Raw genomic sequence first — 15,359 nt, 5'->3', positions numbered from 1 at the left:
TTTGGTAAAGTGTGTGAAAGAAGAAAGTTAAGAGTAAATGTGAATAAGAGCAAGGTTATTAGGTACAGTAGGGTTGAGGTTCAAGTCAATTGGGAGGTGAGTTTGAATGGAGAAAAACTGGAGGAAGTGAAGTGTTTTAGATATCTGGGAGTGGATCTGGCAGCAGATGGAAACATGGAAGCGGAAGTGGATCATAGGGTGGGGGAGGGGGCGAAAATTCTGGGAGCCTTGAAGAATGTGTGGAAGTCGAGAACATTATCTCGGAAAGCAAAAATGGGTATGTTTGAAGGAATAGTGGTTCCAACAATGTTGTATGGTTGCGAGGTGTGGACTATGGATAGAGTTGTGCGCAGGAGGATGGATGTGCTGGAAAAGAGATGTTTGAGGACAATGTGTGGTGTGAGGTGGTTTGATCGAGTAAGTAACGTAAGGGTAAGAGAGATGTGTGGAAATAAAAAGAGCATGGTTGAGAGAGCAGAAGAGGGTGTTTTGAAATGGTTTGGTCACATGGAGAGAATGAGTGAGGAAAGATTGACCAAGAGGATATATGTGTCGGAGGTGGAGGGAACAAGGAGAAGAGGGAGACCAAATTGGAGGTGGAAAGATGGAGTGAAAAAGATTTTGTGTGATCGGGGCCTGAACATGCAGGAGGGTGAAAGGAGGGCAAGGAATAGAGTGAATTGGAGCGATGTGGTATACCGGGGTTGACGTGCTGTCAGTGGATTGAATCAAGGCATGTGAAGCGTCTGGGGTAAACCATGGAAAGCTGTGTAGGTATGTATATTTGCGTGTGTGGACGTATGTATATACATGTGTATGGGGGGGGGGGTTGGGCCATTTCTTTCGTCTGTTTCCTTGCGCTACCTCGCAAACGCGGGAGACAGCGACAAAGCAAAAAAAAAAAAAAAAAATGAAGATAAGAAGCAAACATGAGGGCATGTGTATTGTACATGCAGGGTAGGGTAAAGACCACCTCAGTAACTTAGCTTAAACAAACAAATAATGTGACCAGCATTCCTGATAAAGAAAGTGTACAGTGTTTGCAGGTGCTACATTGACACACCTCTGTCAGGGTGGTAGTACTTCCCAGGGCACTTGATATCTTCAGTCTGCCAGTTACTACTGTTGTCATGTATTTTATTTTTTATTCATCAAGAAAAGTCAGCTGTCAGGGCTATGAGATGAAGTTGCTATCATAATTCAGAAGTCTAGATAGATCTGTTTTGTCACTTTTCAATAATCATGTCAGATGAACCAAGTAAAAGATTAGTTGGAATGAATTAGACTGAATTGCAGCTGTGGCAACTTATTTGTTCATACATATTTACATATGCTAGAGTTTTGGAGAGAGGGGTGAGTATGCAGTCTATTGTAGATGAGAGGGTCTGGGAAGTGAGTCAGTTGTTGTTCGCCGATGATACAGCTCTGGTGGCTGATTCGAGTGAGAAACTGCAGAGGGTAGTGACCAAGTTTGGAAAAGTGTGAGTAAGGGGAAAGCTGAGAGTAAATGTGAATGAGAGCAAGATTATTAGGTTCACTAGAGCTGAGGGACGAGTTAATTGGGATGTAAGTTTAAATGGAGAAAAATTGAAGGAAGTGAAGTTTTTTAGATATCTGAGAGTGGACATGGCAGCGAATGGAACCATGGAAGAGGAAGTGAATCACAGGGTGGGGTATGGGGCGAAGGTTCTGGGAGCGATAAAGAATGTGTGGAAGGAGAGAATGCTATCTTAGAGAGAACAGAAATGGTTATGTTTGAAGGAATAGTAGTTCCAGCAATTTTAAATGGTTAGGCATGGACTATAGATAGGATTGTACAGAGGAGGATGGATGTGTTGGAAATTGAATGTTTAAGGTCAGTATGTGGGGTGAATTGGTTTGATCAAATAAGTAATGAAAGGGTAAGAGAGGTGTGTGGAAATAAAAAGAGTGTGGTTGGGAGAGCAGAAGAGGAAGTGTTGAAGTGGTTTCTACATAGGGAGAGAATGAGTGAGGAAAGATTGACAAAGAGGATACATGTGTCAGAGATGGAGGGAACAAGGAGAAGCAGGAGACCAAATTGGAGGTGGAAGGGTGGAGTGAAAAAGATTTTGAGCAATCGGGCCTGAACATGCAGGAAGCTGAGTGGCGTGCAAGGAATGGAGTGAATAGGAATGATGTGGTATACTAAGGTTGACGTGCTTTCAGTGGATTGAACCAGGGGATTTGAAACATCTAGGGTAAACCATAGAAAGGTCTGTGGGGCCTGGATGTGGATAGAGAGCCATGGTTTCAGTACATTACACATGAGAGCTAGAGACTGATTGTGAACAAATGTGGCCTTTTTTGTCTGTTTTCCTGGCACTGCCTTGCTGAAGCAGGAGATAGTGATGTTTCCTGTGGGGTAGGGTAGTGCCAGAATGGATGAAGGCAACCATGACTATGTGCATACATATACATGTATGTGTATGTATTTATTGATATGTATATGTGCATGTATGGGCGTTTCCATATATGTATATGAGTGGATGGGCCATTCTTCATCTGTTTCCTGGCACTACCTCACTGATGTGGGGGACGGTGCTTGAGTATAATAGGTAAATGGTATTTATTTCTGAAAAAGTAGTTGCTTGTAAACTGGTGATTATTTGATGTATACCATGTACCATTAAATCTATTACAGGGTTTCATAAGTACAAGGAATGATGAAGACAAAGTCATCGTATTTGATCGTGGAGGCTGTGTCTTCGTCTTCAATTTCCACCCCTCCAAAAGTTATAGTGATTACAAGGTCAGATGATAACAGAATACAAATCCTTAAGCATGTCTATATGGAGGCTGTGCTCATCCATTCCATAGTTCCATTTGATGATATGATTTGAAATGCATTAAGGGAAACTTTAAGTAATATAGAATAGAATTATAGTATTAGACCATAAAGTAGTTGAAGGGTAATTCCTTCATGAGTTTCTCTAGTGTAAATGTCATCCTTTTGTCCCAAGCGTCTGTGTGTTCCCATGTAGAAGGTAGTTTTACATCATAGGATAAGTGGCTCAAGCATTGTTTTATTTTACACTTTTGAATAAATAGTCATTATCCAGCAATTTCTATGAAAGGGATTGTATCTTAGTGTTAGGGAATATGAATGCAAATAGTAAGTGATATGGTAGTTGAAGGTATGACAAGGGGTCTAGATACCAGGCATAAATGAAAGTGGGGTAACAGCTCGCTGAGTTATGTGTTAAAAAGTATTGGTGATAAGAAATAATTGGTTTAATCCATTGACTGTGGCTGTTCATTATATTTAGTGTAACCCCAGTGCAGCAATATTCAGATTTTGGGGGGTAAAAAATTTATAATTTTTTGTCTTTTCATTAAAGGAGCCCCCTTTTTTTTTTTTTTTTTTTTTTTTAAGAAATTGATATATCATTATAGTAAGACATTGCTTGTGTAGTGAACCTGGCAAGTGAATAAGTGCTCAGCTTACAACAGTTCCAGATGTATGATGGATACCTCCTTATTGCACAATGTATACTCATATTACTGTGTAATTATGTTATGATTTCTTGTGATATATGTTTCATTATTTTATAAATTTATATGTTATATATAATTATCTATACTTTATTATCATGTGAAAGAGAAGAGAGAGGCATTTGGACGATTTTTGCAGGGAAAAAATGAAATTGAGTGGGAGATGTATAAAAGAAAGAGACAGGAGGTCAAGAGAAAGGTGCAATAGGTGAAAAAGAGGGCAAATGAGAGTTGGGGTGAGTATCATTAAATTTTAGGTAGAATAAAAAGATGTTCTGGAAGGAGGTAAATAAAGTGCGTAAGACAAGGGAGCAAATGGGAACTTCAGTGAAGGGCGCAAATGGGGAGGTGATAACAAGTAGTGGTGATGTGAGAAGGAGATGGAGTGAGTATTTTGAAGGTTTGTTGAATGTGTTTGATGATAGAGTGGCAGATATAGGGTGTTTTGGTCGAGGTGGTGTGCAAAGTGAGAGGGTTAGGGAAAATGATTTGGTAAACAGAGAAGAGGTAGTAAAAGCTTTGCGGAAGATGAAAGCCGGCAAGGCAGCAGGTTTGGATGGTATTACAGTGGAATTTATTAAAAAAGGGGGTGACTGTATTATTGAATGGTTGGTAAGGTTATTTAATGTATGTATGACTCATGGTGAGGTGCCTGAGGATTGGCGGAATGCATGCATATTGCCATTGTACAAAGGCAAAGGGGATAAGAGTGAGTGCTCAAATTTCAGAGGTATAAGTTTGTTGAGTATTCCTGATAAATTATGTGGGAGGGTATTGATTGAGAGGGTGAAGGCATGTACAGAGCATCAGATTGGGGAAGAGCAGTGTGGTTTCAGAAGTGGTAGAGGATGTGTGGATCAGGTGTTTGCTTTGAAGAATGTATGTGAGAAATACTTAGAAAAGCAAATGGATTTGTATGTAGCATTTATGGATCTGGAGAAGGCATATGATAGAGTTGATAGAGATGCTCTGTGGAAGGTATTAAGAATATATGGTGTAGGAGGCAAGTTGTTAGAAACAGTGAAAAGTTTTTATCAAGGACGTAAGGCATGTGTACGTGTAGGAAGAGAGGAAAGTGATTGGTTCTCAGTGAATGTAGGTTTGCGGCAGGGGTGTGTGATGTCTCCATGGTTGTTTAATTTGTTTATGGATGGGGTTGTTAGGGAGGTAAATGCAAGAGTTTTGGAAAGAGGGGCAAGTATAAAGTCTGTTGGGGATGAGAGAGCTTGGGAAGTGAGTCAGTTGTTGTTCGCTGATGATACAGCGCTGGTGGCTGATTCATGTGAGAAGCTGCAGAAGCTGGTGACTGAGTTTGGTAGGGTGTGTGAGGGAGGAGAGTTGGGAGTGAATGTGAATAAGAGCAGGGTTATTAGGTACAGTAGGGTTGAGGGTCAAGTCAATTGGGAGGTAAGTTTGAGTGGATGAGGCTGGAGGAAGTGGAGTGTTTTGGATGTCTGGGAGTGGATCTGGCGGCGGATGGAACCATGGAAGTGGAAGTGGATCATGGGGTGGGGGAGGGGGCGAAAATCCTGGGAGCCTTGAAGAGTGTGTGGAAGTCGAGAACATTATCTCGGAAAGCAAAAATGGGTATGTTTGAAGGAATAGTGGTTCCAACAATGTTGTATGGCTGTGAGGTGTGGGCTGTGGATAGAGTTGTGCGCAGGAGGATGGATGTGCTGGAAATGAGATGTTTGAGGACAATGTGTGGTGTGGGGTGGTTTGATCGAGTAAGTAACGTGAGGGTGGGAGAGATGTGTGGAAATAAGGAGAGCGTGGTTGAGGGAGCGGAGGAGGGTGTTTTGAGGTGGTTTGGGCACGTGGAGAGAATGAGTGGGGGGGGATTGACTGGGAGGATGTATGTGTCGGAGGTGGAGGGAACGAGGAGAGGTGGGAGACCGAATTGGAGGTGGAGGGATGGAGTGAAAAGGATTTTGTGTGATCGGGGCCTGACATGCAGGAGGGTGAAAGGAGGGCAAGGAATAGAGTGAATTGGATCGATGTGGTATACCGGGGTTGACGTGCTGTCAGTGGATTGAATCAGGGCATGTGAAGCGTCTGGGGTAAACCATGGAAAGCTGTGTAGGTATGTATATTTGCGTGTGTGGAAGTATGTATATACATGTGTATGGGGGTTCGGTTGGGCCATTTCTTTCGTCTGTTTCCTTGCGCTACCTCGCAAACGCGGGAGACCGGAAAAAAAAAAAGAAAAGTTCAGTACATCTGGCAAGTCATTTACGTAAACCAAGAATAGCGGCAAGTCCAGGATCAAGCCTTGTCTTGGTGTATGCTTGTATTCGTCAGCAAATGGCACTTTTATGAGTGCCTGTTATTTAAAGTTTATTTACGTTTTCTGTTGTCAGTTTCATTTGAAAAAATCTGATCCATCATTAATTTTCATTGTTTACATGTTATTCTAGTCGGCAAGTGTTTCCATATTCCAAAATGACATTATACCTTTATGTAACTATTGGTCCTTGTTAGTTTTATCAGATATTAAACGTTATGTAGTTTGCCTATCATATGCACTATACAGACTTGTTGTTAGTTTTTCAGGTTTAAAACTGTATGCAATTTGACAATCACATTCACTATACAGACCTGTTATCTTGCACTTCTGTCCTACTGCATTGTAGTACAAGGTTTAATGCTGTCAAAAGCTAAATGTTATTACACTTATCAGTACTCATCTTTAGTAGTGTTAAAATGCAAGGGGTGGAAATGCTTTTTCCTGTGTTGCGGGGTAGCAACAGGAATGGATGAAGGCAAGCTAGTATGACTATGTACATGTGTATATATGTAAATGCCTGTATGTGTGTGTGTATGTGTATGTATATGTTGATATGTATATGTGCGTATATAGGTGTTTATGTATATACATGTGTAAATGAATGGATTGGCCATTCTTTGTCTGTTTCCTGGTGCTACTTCACTGATGCGGGAAACAGCAATTATGTATGATAAAATAAATATGTTTTTATTTCTAACAGGTTGGTGTGGGTGTATATGGTAAATATAAGATTGTTCTGGACACCGATTCAGAAGAGTTTGGTGGCCATAAGCTGATAGATCATAGCACAGATTTCTATACCAGAGGTCACTCCTTCAATGGTCGACCAGACAGCATCATGGTGAGCATAGAAATACGATTCTGGTTGTTCAGAGACAAAAAATTTATCTTTTGTTATCGTCTTATTAGATTTCTCATCTCTTTAGGAAATTTTCCACTCTAATCTTTTATCCCCATGCTTGTAAGATATAGATCTTCACATTTTGGCCTCCAAGCTTACTTCTGTACCATTTAAAGTAATTTCTTTGTTTTACCCAGACATTCATAATAGCATAGAATGAGTTGTATTTATTAACTGAATGAGTCTCTCTCTCTGTATGACTTCATTGACGTTGAGGGTTTTGTTGGAACACAAATATTTGCAAATACAGTTGTAGAGTAGTTTGTCAGAATCCTACTGTGCCCCAAGTGCAATGTAGGAGATGGGTGGAAAGTCAGGGCCAGTAAGATGACATGATACTATGGAGAAAATCTAAGCATTGTCCATACTGTCTCTGTCTTATTTACACAGTAATCAACAGTTTGACATATTTAGTCATTCAGAACTTATTTTGAATACAAAATTGGCATGCAGTGCTGAAAAATGCTTCAAATTATTTTGTATTAGCTTTCAATATTGATAAGTTTATCAAAAGGCATTGAAAATTTTTTCACCATATTGCCCAAGTGAGACTAATAGATTACCAGAATTCACCACCAAAATCATATATGAACCAGTGCACTTTTTGTTAATGTGGCTTTCTACTGCTCATGCAGAAAGAATTTTCAGTTATGTAGAAATAATTTTGCATTTATTGCATGTAATCACCCAGCATCTTTCAACCATGGGAAGATCACTGATATTGTGAGAGGAGAATGAAAGGGTTAAAGCTTTGTAAAGTTTCATTGGTCAAACTATAATAAGTAATAGGAAATATTTTGAAGGAGAAAACTGAAACAGTAGCCAAGAAACATGTTGAAAAAAGAGCAACAGAAGCCATTGGTGTTTCTCAGCATTTCAAATATCACCAGGTTTACAAAGGAATGAGATGAGCTTCTTCAAAGAAAAATATGTCTTGATTGAAACACCAAATTGTAGATATCATATGATTTTCTTGTGTATATTTTACAGAAATGACATTGCCTTCCTAATCCATGCTTTTGAATGAGTTTATGAAATTTGTTCCAGTTCCCATTTCACAGGATGACACTATAGTATTTTGATGTGGGATGTAACATAGATTTTGGAGAGGAACTATGATTTTAAAAGGAATGACTGTGGAAACAGTAATACTTTAGAGAAACTTACAAGAGAATTCTTTGTAAAAAAAGAGCAACAGAAGCCATTGGTGTATCTCGGCAATCCGAATATCATTAGGTCTACAAAGGAATGACATCAGCTTCATTGAGAAAAATAAGACAGTTGAAACTCCTAAAGATAGACAATATCATATGGTTTTATTGGAACTCAATGAATTTTACAAAGATGACCGTGCCTTTTCAATCCATGCTTTTGAGGTAGTTTTTGAAAATCGCTTCCACAAACTCTGAGTTTCAATTTCATTGAATGACACTTTGATATATATTGATGAGGGATTATTATGGATTTTGGAAAGGAACTGTGGTTTAAATAGAAATTAGAGTATTAATAGTAACAGTTTAGAGAAATCTTTTTAAGAATTCAGTGTGATGCTGAGTGAATGACTTCAGTTAATTTGAAGTAATATTTGTTAATATTTCCATGTATTTGACTTACCACTATTGTCAGATTTTCCACAAATTGTCTCAAAATGGTAGGTTTAAGTACCATTTAGTATAGAGATTGCATCTGAAATAGACTTACGCAGAAGGTAAAGCAGTGCAAATTACCATAATCTCCTGATTGTTTTAAGTATGTAACAATGAATTGCAGATATAGTGGCATGGGAAATCTTAGAATAATCTGCATTTTTTTTTTTTTTTGTTTATTTTTCTGTATTTATTGCTTTACAGAAAATCCTTTTGCATGATTTAAAGTAGCATATATGGGAGGGTATTGATTGAGAGGGTGAAGGCATGTACAGAGCATCAGATTGGGGAAGAGCAGTATGGTTTCAGAAGTGGTAGAGGATGTGTGGATCAGGTGTTTGCTTTGAAGAATGTATGTGAGAAATACTTAGAAAAGCAAATGGATTTGTATGTAGCATTTATGGATCTGGAGAAGGCATATGATAGAGTTGATAGAGATGCTCTGTGGAAGGTATTAAGAATATATGGTGTGGGAGGCAAGTTGTTAGAAGCAGTGAAAAGTTTTTATCGAGGATGTAAGGCATGTGTACGTGTAGGAAGAGAGGAAAGTGATTGGTTCTCAGTGAATGTAGGTTTGCGGCAGGGGTGTGTGATGTCTCCATGGTTGTTTAATTTGTTTATGGATGGGGTTGTTAGGGAGGTAAATGCAAGAGTTTTGGAAAGAGGGGCAAGTATGAAGTCTGTTGGGGATGAGAGAGCTTGGGAAGTGAGTCAGTTGTTGTTCGCTGATGATACAGCGCTGGTGGCTGATTCATGTGAGAAACTGCAGAAGCTGGTGACTGAGTTTGGTAAAGTGTGTGAAAGAAGAAAGTTAAGAGTAAATGTGAATAAGAGCAAGGTTATTAGGTACAGTAGGGTTGAGGGTCAAGTCAATTGGGAGGTAAGTTTGAATGGAGAAAAACTGGAGGAAGTGAAGTGTTTTAGATATCTGGGAGTGGATCTGGCAGCGGATGGAACCATGGAAGCGGAAGTGGATCATACGGTGGGGGAGGGGGCAAAAATCCTGGGAGCCTTGAAGAATGTGTGGAAGTCGAGAACATTATCACGGAAAGCAAAAATGGGTATGTTTGAAGGAATAGTGGTTCCAACAATGTTGTATGGTTGCGAGGCGTGGGCTATGGATAGAGTGGTGCGCAGGAGGATGGATGTGCTGGAAATGAGATGTTTGAGGACAATGTGTGGTGTGAGGTGGTTTGATCGAGTAAGTAACGTAAGGGTAAGAGAGATGTGTGGAAATAAAAAGAGCGTGGTTGAGAGAGCAGAAGAGGGTGTTTTGAAATGGTTTGGGCACATGGAGAGAATGAGTGAGGAAAGATTGACCAAGAGGATATATGTGTCGGAGGTGGAGGGAACGAGGAGAAGTGGGAGACCAAATTGGAGGTGGAAAGATGGAGTGAAAAAGATTTTGTGTGATCGTGGCCTGAACATGCAGGAGGGTGAAAGGAGGGCAAGGAATTGAGTGAATTGGATCGATGTGGTATACCGGGGTTGACGTGCTGTCAGTGGATTGAATCAGGGCATGTGAAGCGTCTGGGGTAAACCATGGAAAGCTGTGTAGGTATGTATATTTGCGTGTGTGGACGTATGTATATACATGTGTATAGGGGTGGGTTGGGCCATTTCTTTCGTCTGTTTCCTTGCGCAACCTCGCAAATGCGGGAGACAGCGGCAAAAAAAAAAAAAAAAAAAAAAATCTTTAACATTACTGTTGAGTCTTGATTCATTAATTGATTCATTAATGTATGGTAATAGCTTTTATGGACCTGGAAAAAGTGTATGACAGTCAAGTGGAATGCTGTGTGGGAGGACAATTGTTGAATGGAGTGAAAGCTTTTTATAGAGGAGCAGTTGCATGTGTAAGAGTGGATGGAGAGTTGAGTGAAGATTTTGGTATACATGTCAGTGTGAGGCAGGGCTGTGTGATGTCACTGTGGCATTTTAACATATATATGTGGATGAAGTGATAAGAGATGAAACTACATTTAGGAAAAAGTGGTGTAGAGATGAGTGTGGCAGTGAGGTATGATGGTTAGTGGTAAGCCTGTTTGCAGTGATAATTTGTTTGCTGAGAGTGAATAGGAGTTGCAGAAGGTTGTAGATGTGTTTTATGATGTGTGTAAACTTAGGCAATTGAAGGTGAATGTGAGTAAAAGTAAAACAGTGGTGTTGGAAAGGAAATACAGTAAAAGTATGAATTTTGCAGAGCCCAATAGAATGAGAGAAGAAAGTGTGCTAAACTGCTATTGATATTTGGTGGGAGAGAGAGACTGGAAAAGTTGACAGAATTTTTAGTATTTTGGAGCTGTCTTGGTTAAGTTTGTTGATATGGAAGGAAAGATAAAGGAGAGAGCAGTACAGGACAGAAGAGTAATTGGTTTCCGTGATAGATTAATGAAGGGCAGAGATGTAAGCATGGAAGTGAAGAAAGGATTAAGGACAGCATAGTCTTCTTCACCTTTACCTATGCAGTCAACACATGGTAGTGGGATGAGCCACTGAGGACAAGAGCCCTTGCTATGAAAGTTAGTGATTTGAGAGGAGCAAGGGTTTTATGAGAGATTTGGTATGGCAGGGAATGCTGAGGAAATGAATTGTAGAATGGAAGAGTGGGTGATACTCAGTACTTTGAGGTGGTTTGGGCATGTAGAAAGAAGGCAAGATGGAGAGTGTTAATGATACCACTAAAGAGGCTGGTGTGAGAGGAAGACCACCTATGACATGGGAAAAGAGTGTGGAAGAGTACTGGAGGGAGGGAAATGGTGGAAGAATGCTTAGAACATAGTATTCAAGGGAGGCATGCAAGGACTGGAATAAATGAGACTCTTTTGCCATGGCCAACCCCTTGATAGGAGTTCTTGGAGGGAACAGATTTCAGAAATATGTATAGAATAGTAAAGCATTACCCATGACAGCTAGAGACTGAATGTGAACGAATGTGGCCTTTTTCGTTTGTTCCTGGCACTGCCTTGCTGGAGGGGGAGGTGTTATTTCGTGTGTGATGGGGTGGTGACAAGAATGGATGAAGGCAGCAAGTATGGATATGTACATGTGTATATGTGTATATGTATGTATACATTGAAATGTATATGTATGTATGTATATGTGCATGTGTGGGCGTTTATGTATCTACGTGTGTATGTGAGTGGGTTTGGCCATTCGTTGTCTGTTTCCTTGTGCTACCTTACTAACGGGACACAGCGGTTAAGTATACTAAATATAAATGAATAGTAAAGCATAAAGTGCCATAGGTGTGAGAAACATGCCTTGGGTTAGAATATAGCAATAATGATATTCTTTTCTGACTTTTCAATTTTATTGCAGATTTACATTCCAAGTCGTGTTGCTATTGTGCTGGCAAAGGTTGATTAAAGAAGTTAATCTTAAAATGCATCTATGATTTGGTAGTGAACAAGTATGATAAACAGAAGAATATGGTGATACCAGAATCTCTTCCCTACCGAAGAACTTCGCTTATGGTATTGGTGCTGTCAACGTATTCTGAGTAAAGAGTTTACAGTGGCACATTAAAAGATACAGAAGTATTTTCCATAAAATTTTTGGCTGTTTAGGTTTTGAAACCTGTAAGTTGCATTAGGTACTTCCTGAATGATTAAGTTTACGAGCTATGTAAAAGTTTGCAAAGCTTTTATGATATGCACAATCAAATTGGCAATTGATTGTTAAATTGTTGACATTTTTGTTATGTTTATATATATTATTACATCATAGTATTATATGATTTTTAATGGCCTTTGAATGACAAAATCAGTGATCCTTTTTATAAACATTAAACTTTTTTCAGTATGTTTGCTCTTTATAACTAAAGTTGCTAGGAACATTTAAGATTTTGATAGATCTCACACCCCTTTTGATTTATTCTGCCTTTGTAGTTGAAATTATTTTATGAAATATTACTCATGTGAGTAGTGTGTGGTACATGGGCCTGATACTTTCTAGTCTTGCATGTTGATTATGGCATATTCGTAGGACTTGTATAGATAGCTCGTATTTATATTTCTTGAATAATTTGCCTTTATGATTGTCGTGTCATATTCAGGTTGTGCAGTGCCTTAAAAGTAGGCACCTTTTATTACATTACACACAGAAAAAAGATAGTATTTTCTGTGAAAAGAGATAGTATTTTCTTTGTATTTTTTGCTTGCCAAATGTACTTTTTTACCCATGAAACACTTTCCTACTAAAGAAACTTTTTTCTTTTAAGGTTTTGTATATGTACGTACAAAAGCAACATAATGTAGAATGCCTGTGTATATACCTGACTGTTATTTATTTGAGAATCATTAAAAGACCACTATTAAAAGTTGCTGAATATGTGATATTTCTCTTCATTTACGTCTTTTCTTGCTGTCATATTAGGATAGCACATGCAGAATCTCTGCCAAAGATTTCAAAGGTTGACCATCTTGCCATGAAGTGTCACACCCCAGCAGCAATACTCAAAATATTTGCTGAAGATTTCTGCATGTTGGGTCAGCTGTCATGTAAGTTAAGCAGGTGCTACATATTTGCATTAAGTAAATAAAATTTTTGAGAAAGAGTGAGAGGTTCGTCATCAAGTATACACAAAGGGAAGTAGAAATAAGGAAGCATTTAGACAGAAAGAAGTAAGGAGAAACAATAAAAGATAGAGAGATGGTAATGTCTATTTCAGAAGAGTTGTGTACAGTCTGGGAGCAAGTAGCGGACCATTACTGGTGCTACAGTTTTAAGTCGCCAAAGAGAACCCTTTACTTCTCCCATGGTAGTGCTTCCATGGGCATTTTAGACAATATCTATAGCTCAAACAAAGCTAACTTAGTTTTGATTTATGTTTTTTTGGCCTATGAATAGCTCTATGAAAATTTATCATGTTGTATAACAGGAGCTCACCTATTTATAAGTTAAAAGTATGTCAGGCAAACAATTGGTGCGAGAGTATTAAAAAAAGTAACTTTGAAGCTGTAACTTTATGAAGTACCCATAGATATTTTGTGATTAATGCTATTAAAAATGCCTCTCCAGTGTGGATATTCAGTCATACCTGAAAAATCATTCCAGGATGGCAGGTATTGCAGTATGTGATGTTTGGGACCACAGTGGCCTTTTGGGCATTGTTTTGACTAATGTCTAAACCATGCTAGTGTGATTTCTAGCTTGATCTTTTCTCTGGAGCCTGCGGCCATGCATTTTTGAGGTATATTGCATTTGTGGCAGATTAATAATTATATTTTTCCATGATTTTATTTTCCCCTGAGCATGACAGCAAATTCCAGGTATGAAAACAGGAAATTGAGTTTAAGGGAAAATGTGAATGATCCAAAGTGAAAGGTGCCATTGTTATCCCAAATGAAATACAGTAATGCTGTACTCCACTTTGTAATTGATGTGACGACTTAAAAACATCCTTTCCTTTTGCATTTAATTGCTCTGACTTAGCTTGTAAACTTCAAAATTTTTGCGATTTAACTTCAGAATTGATCTTCAATTTGGAGTCGAATTTCAAATTAGGTAAATAATGAAAGGAAAATTTCGATTAGTAATTTGACATTGTATTAATAAGTTAGGTAAACAGAGTTGAACTTTTTGTCACCAATTTGGCACTATAGAGCTAGAAAGATATTTGTATAAATGTAATTGAAATTTAGTAAAATATGTATTGCACACATGTTTCAATCACACCTTGATTATTTCTTTTGGTAATGAAAGATTTGTGTAAGATTAAGTTTGGTAAAGTGGATGGCACCGCAGTTTCATTTCTTGAGAAGGGTGGTCAAAGTGTTTTTGATTGATTAGTCAGGATTTTTCAGTGCACGTAAGGCTCAAGGTGAAGTGCTGGTCTGGTGGAATGCCTGCATAGTGCCATTATACAGAAGTAAGTGAATGCTCAAATTACAGAGGTTATTGTGTGCTGAGGAAACCTGGTAAGTTGTATAGGAGGGTGGTGGCATGCACAGTGTGTTAGATTAGGGACGAGCAATGTGGCTTTAGGAGTAGTAGAGGATGCAACCATATGTTTGTTCTGAATAATTTGAAGGATAAATACTTAGAGAAAGAGAGGAATCGGTAAGTAGCATTTATGGATCTGGGGAAAACCAATGATAGGGATGCCTTGTGGAAAGTGCTGCAAATTTATGATATGGGGGAAAGTGATAATAAGCATTCCTCTCCTACTTACTTCACCTCCCATTCCTCCCCCTCCCCCTCAGCTTAGTTTACTTTCACCTTTTGCCATTCTTCACTTAATTTCTCTGGGTATTTCTTTGCACAAGTCTCTTGTTCACTTACTTTCACCACTATCTCATCCATAACATTTCCTCTTTTCCAAAACCTCTACAGATCTTCACCCTTGCATCCACCAAGTAATGGTCGCATCAATGAGTCATATCAGTTGCCCATATATTGATTTATATGAGAGCCAATAATGACCACTGACCATCTTAAATCCTAAGCCACCCATGTATGTTCCTCTTTTTGAGCTAGGTATTCCCTTTTTCACCACAACTCCACAAGTTCTTCATTTCTGTTCACCTTATTGAATGCCCCATACCCCCAATTGTATCCTCAACTGTCATGTATCCTAGGACAATGAAAGAGGCAAAAAATTAGATACTTAAGCCATTAACTGATCTTTTTAGTAAATAACTTGCTACAGGAAAAGTTCCAGAGGAATGGAAGTTTGCTCAAATGAACACTGATATTCAAGAATGATGTCACTGCCCTGAAATTATTGTCTGATTAGCTAAACACCTGTTGCAGGAAAACTTATGAAGACCAGCATTTGAGACAAAATTATAAGCCATTTAGAGGACCTCCGCTTATAGATGATTGTGAGCCTAGTTTTCAATGAAATCACTTGATTTTTTTAAGAAATAATCATAATGTATGATGAAAGTTAAACAGTTGATGATGTCTATCTTAGAGTTTCAAAAGGGATTCAATAAAGTTTTGCATCAAAGGATACCAGCAAAAGTTAAGTTATATTTTACTGATGTGGTTGTACTTCCAATGGATA

General features: G+C 38.7%; 1 protein-coding gene across 3 annotated transcripts in view; it reads left to right on the top strand.

Annotated features, from left to right (window-relative positions):
* The window catches only part of AGBE (1,4-alpha-glucan-branching enzyme), an 81,829-nt gene extending 67,821 nt beyond the window's left edge, over positions 1 to 14,008 (top strand). For all 3 annotated transcript variants that reach the window (XM_071675299.1, XM_071675300.1, XM_071675298.1), the window contains 3 exons: positions 2,663 to 2,770; positions 6,501 to 6,641; positions 11,669 to 14,008. In XM_071675299.1, the coding sequence (XP_071531400.1) occupies positions 2,663 to 2,770; positions 6,501 to 6,641; positions 11,669 to 11,716 (297 nt within the window). In that variant the 3' untranslated portion in view covers positions 11,717 to 14,008. The remainder of the gene's footprint in view (positions 1 to 2,662; positions 2,771 to 6,500; positions 6,642 to 11,668) is intronic.
* Positions 14,009 to 15,359: the final 1,351 nt, after the last annotated feature.

The sequence above is a fragment of the Panulirus ornatus genome, chromosome 20 (genome assembly GCF_036320965.1).
Source record: "Panulirus ornatus isolate Po-2019 chromosome 20, ASM3632096v1, whole genome shotgun sequence".
Taxonomy (NCBI): domain Eukaryota; kingdom Metazoa; phylum Arthropoda; class Malacostraca; order Decapoda; family Palinuridae; genus Panulirus; species Panulirus ornatus.
The sequence above is the reverse complement of the archived record's forward strand: the minus strand, read 5'-3'. Positions and strand labels throughout refer to the sequence as shown.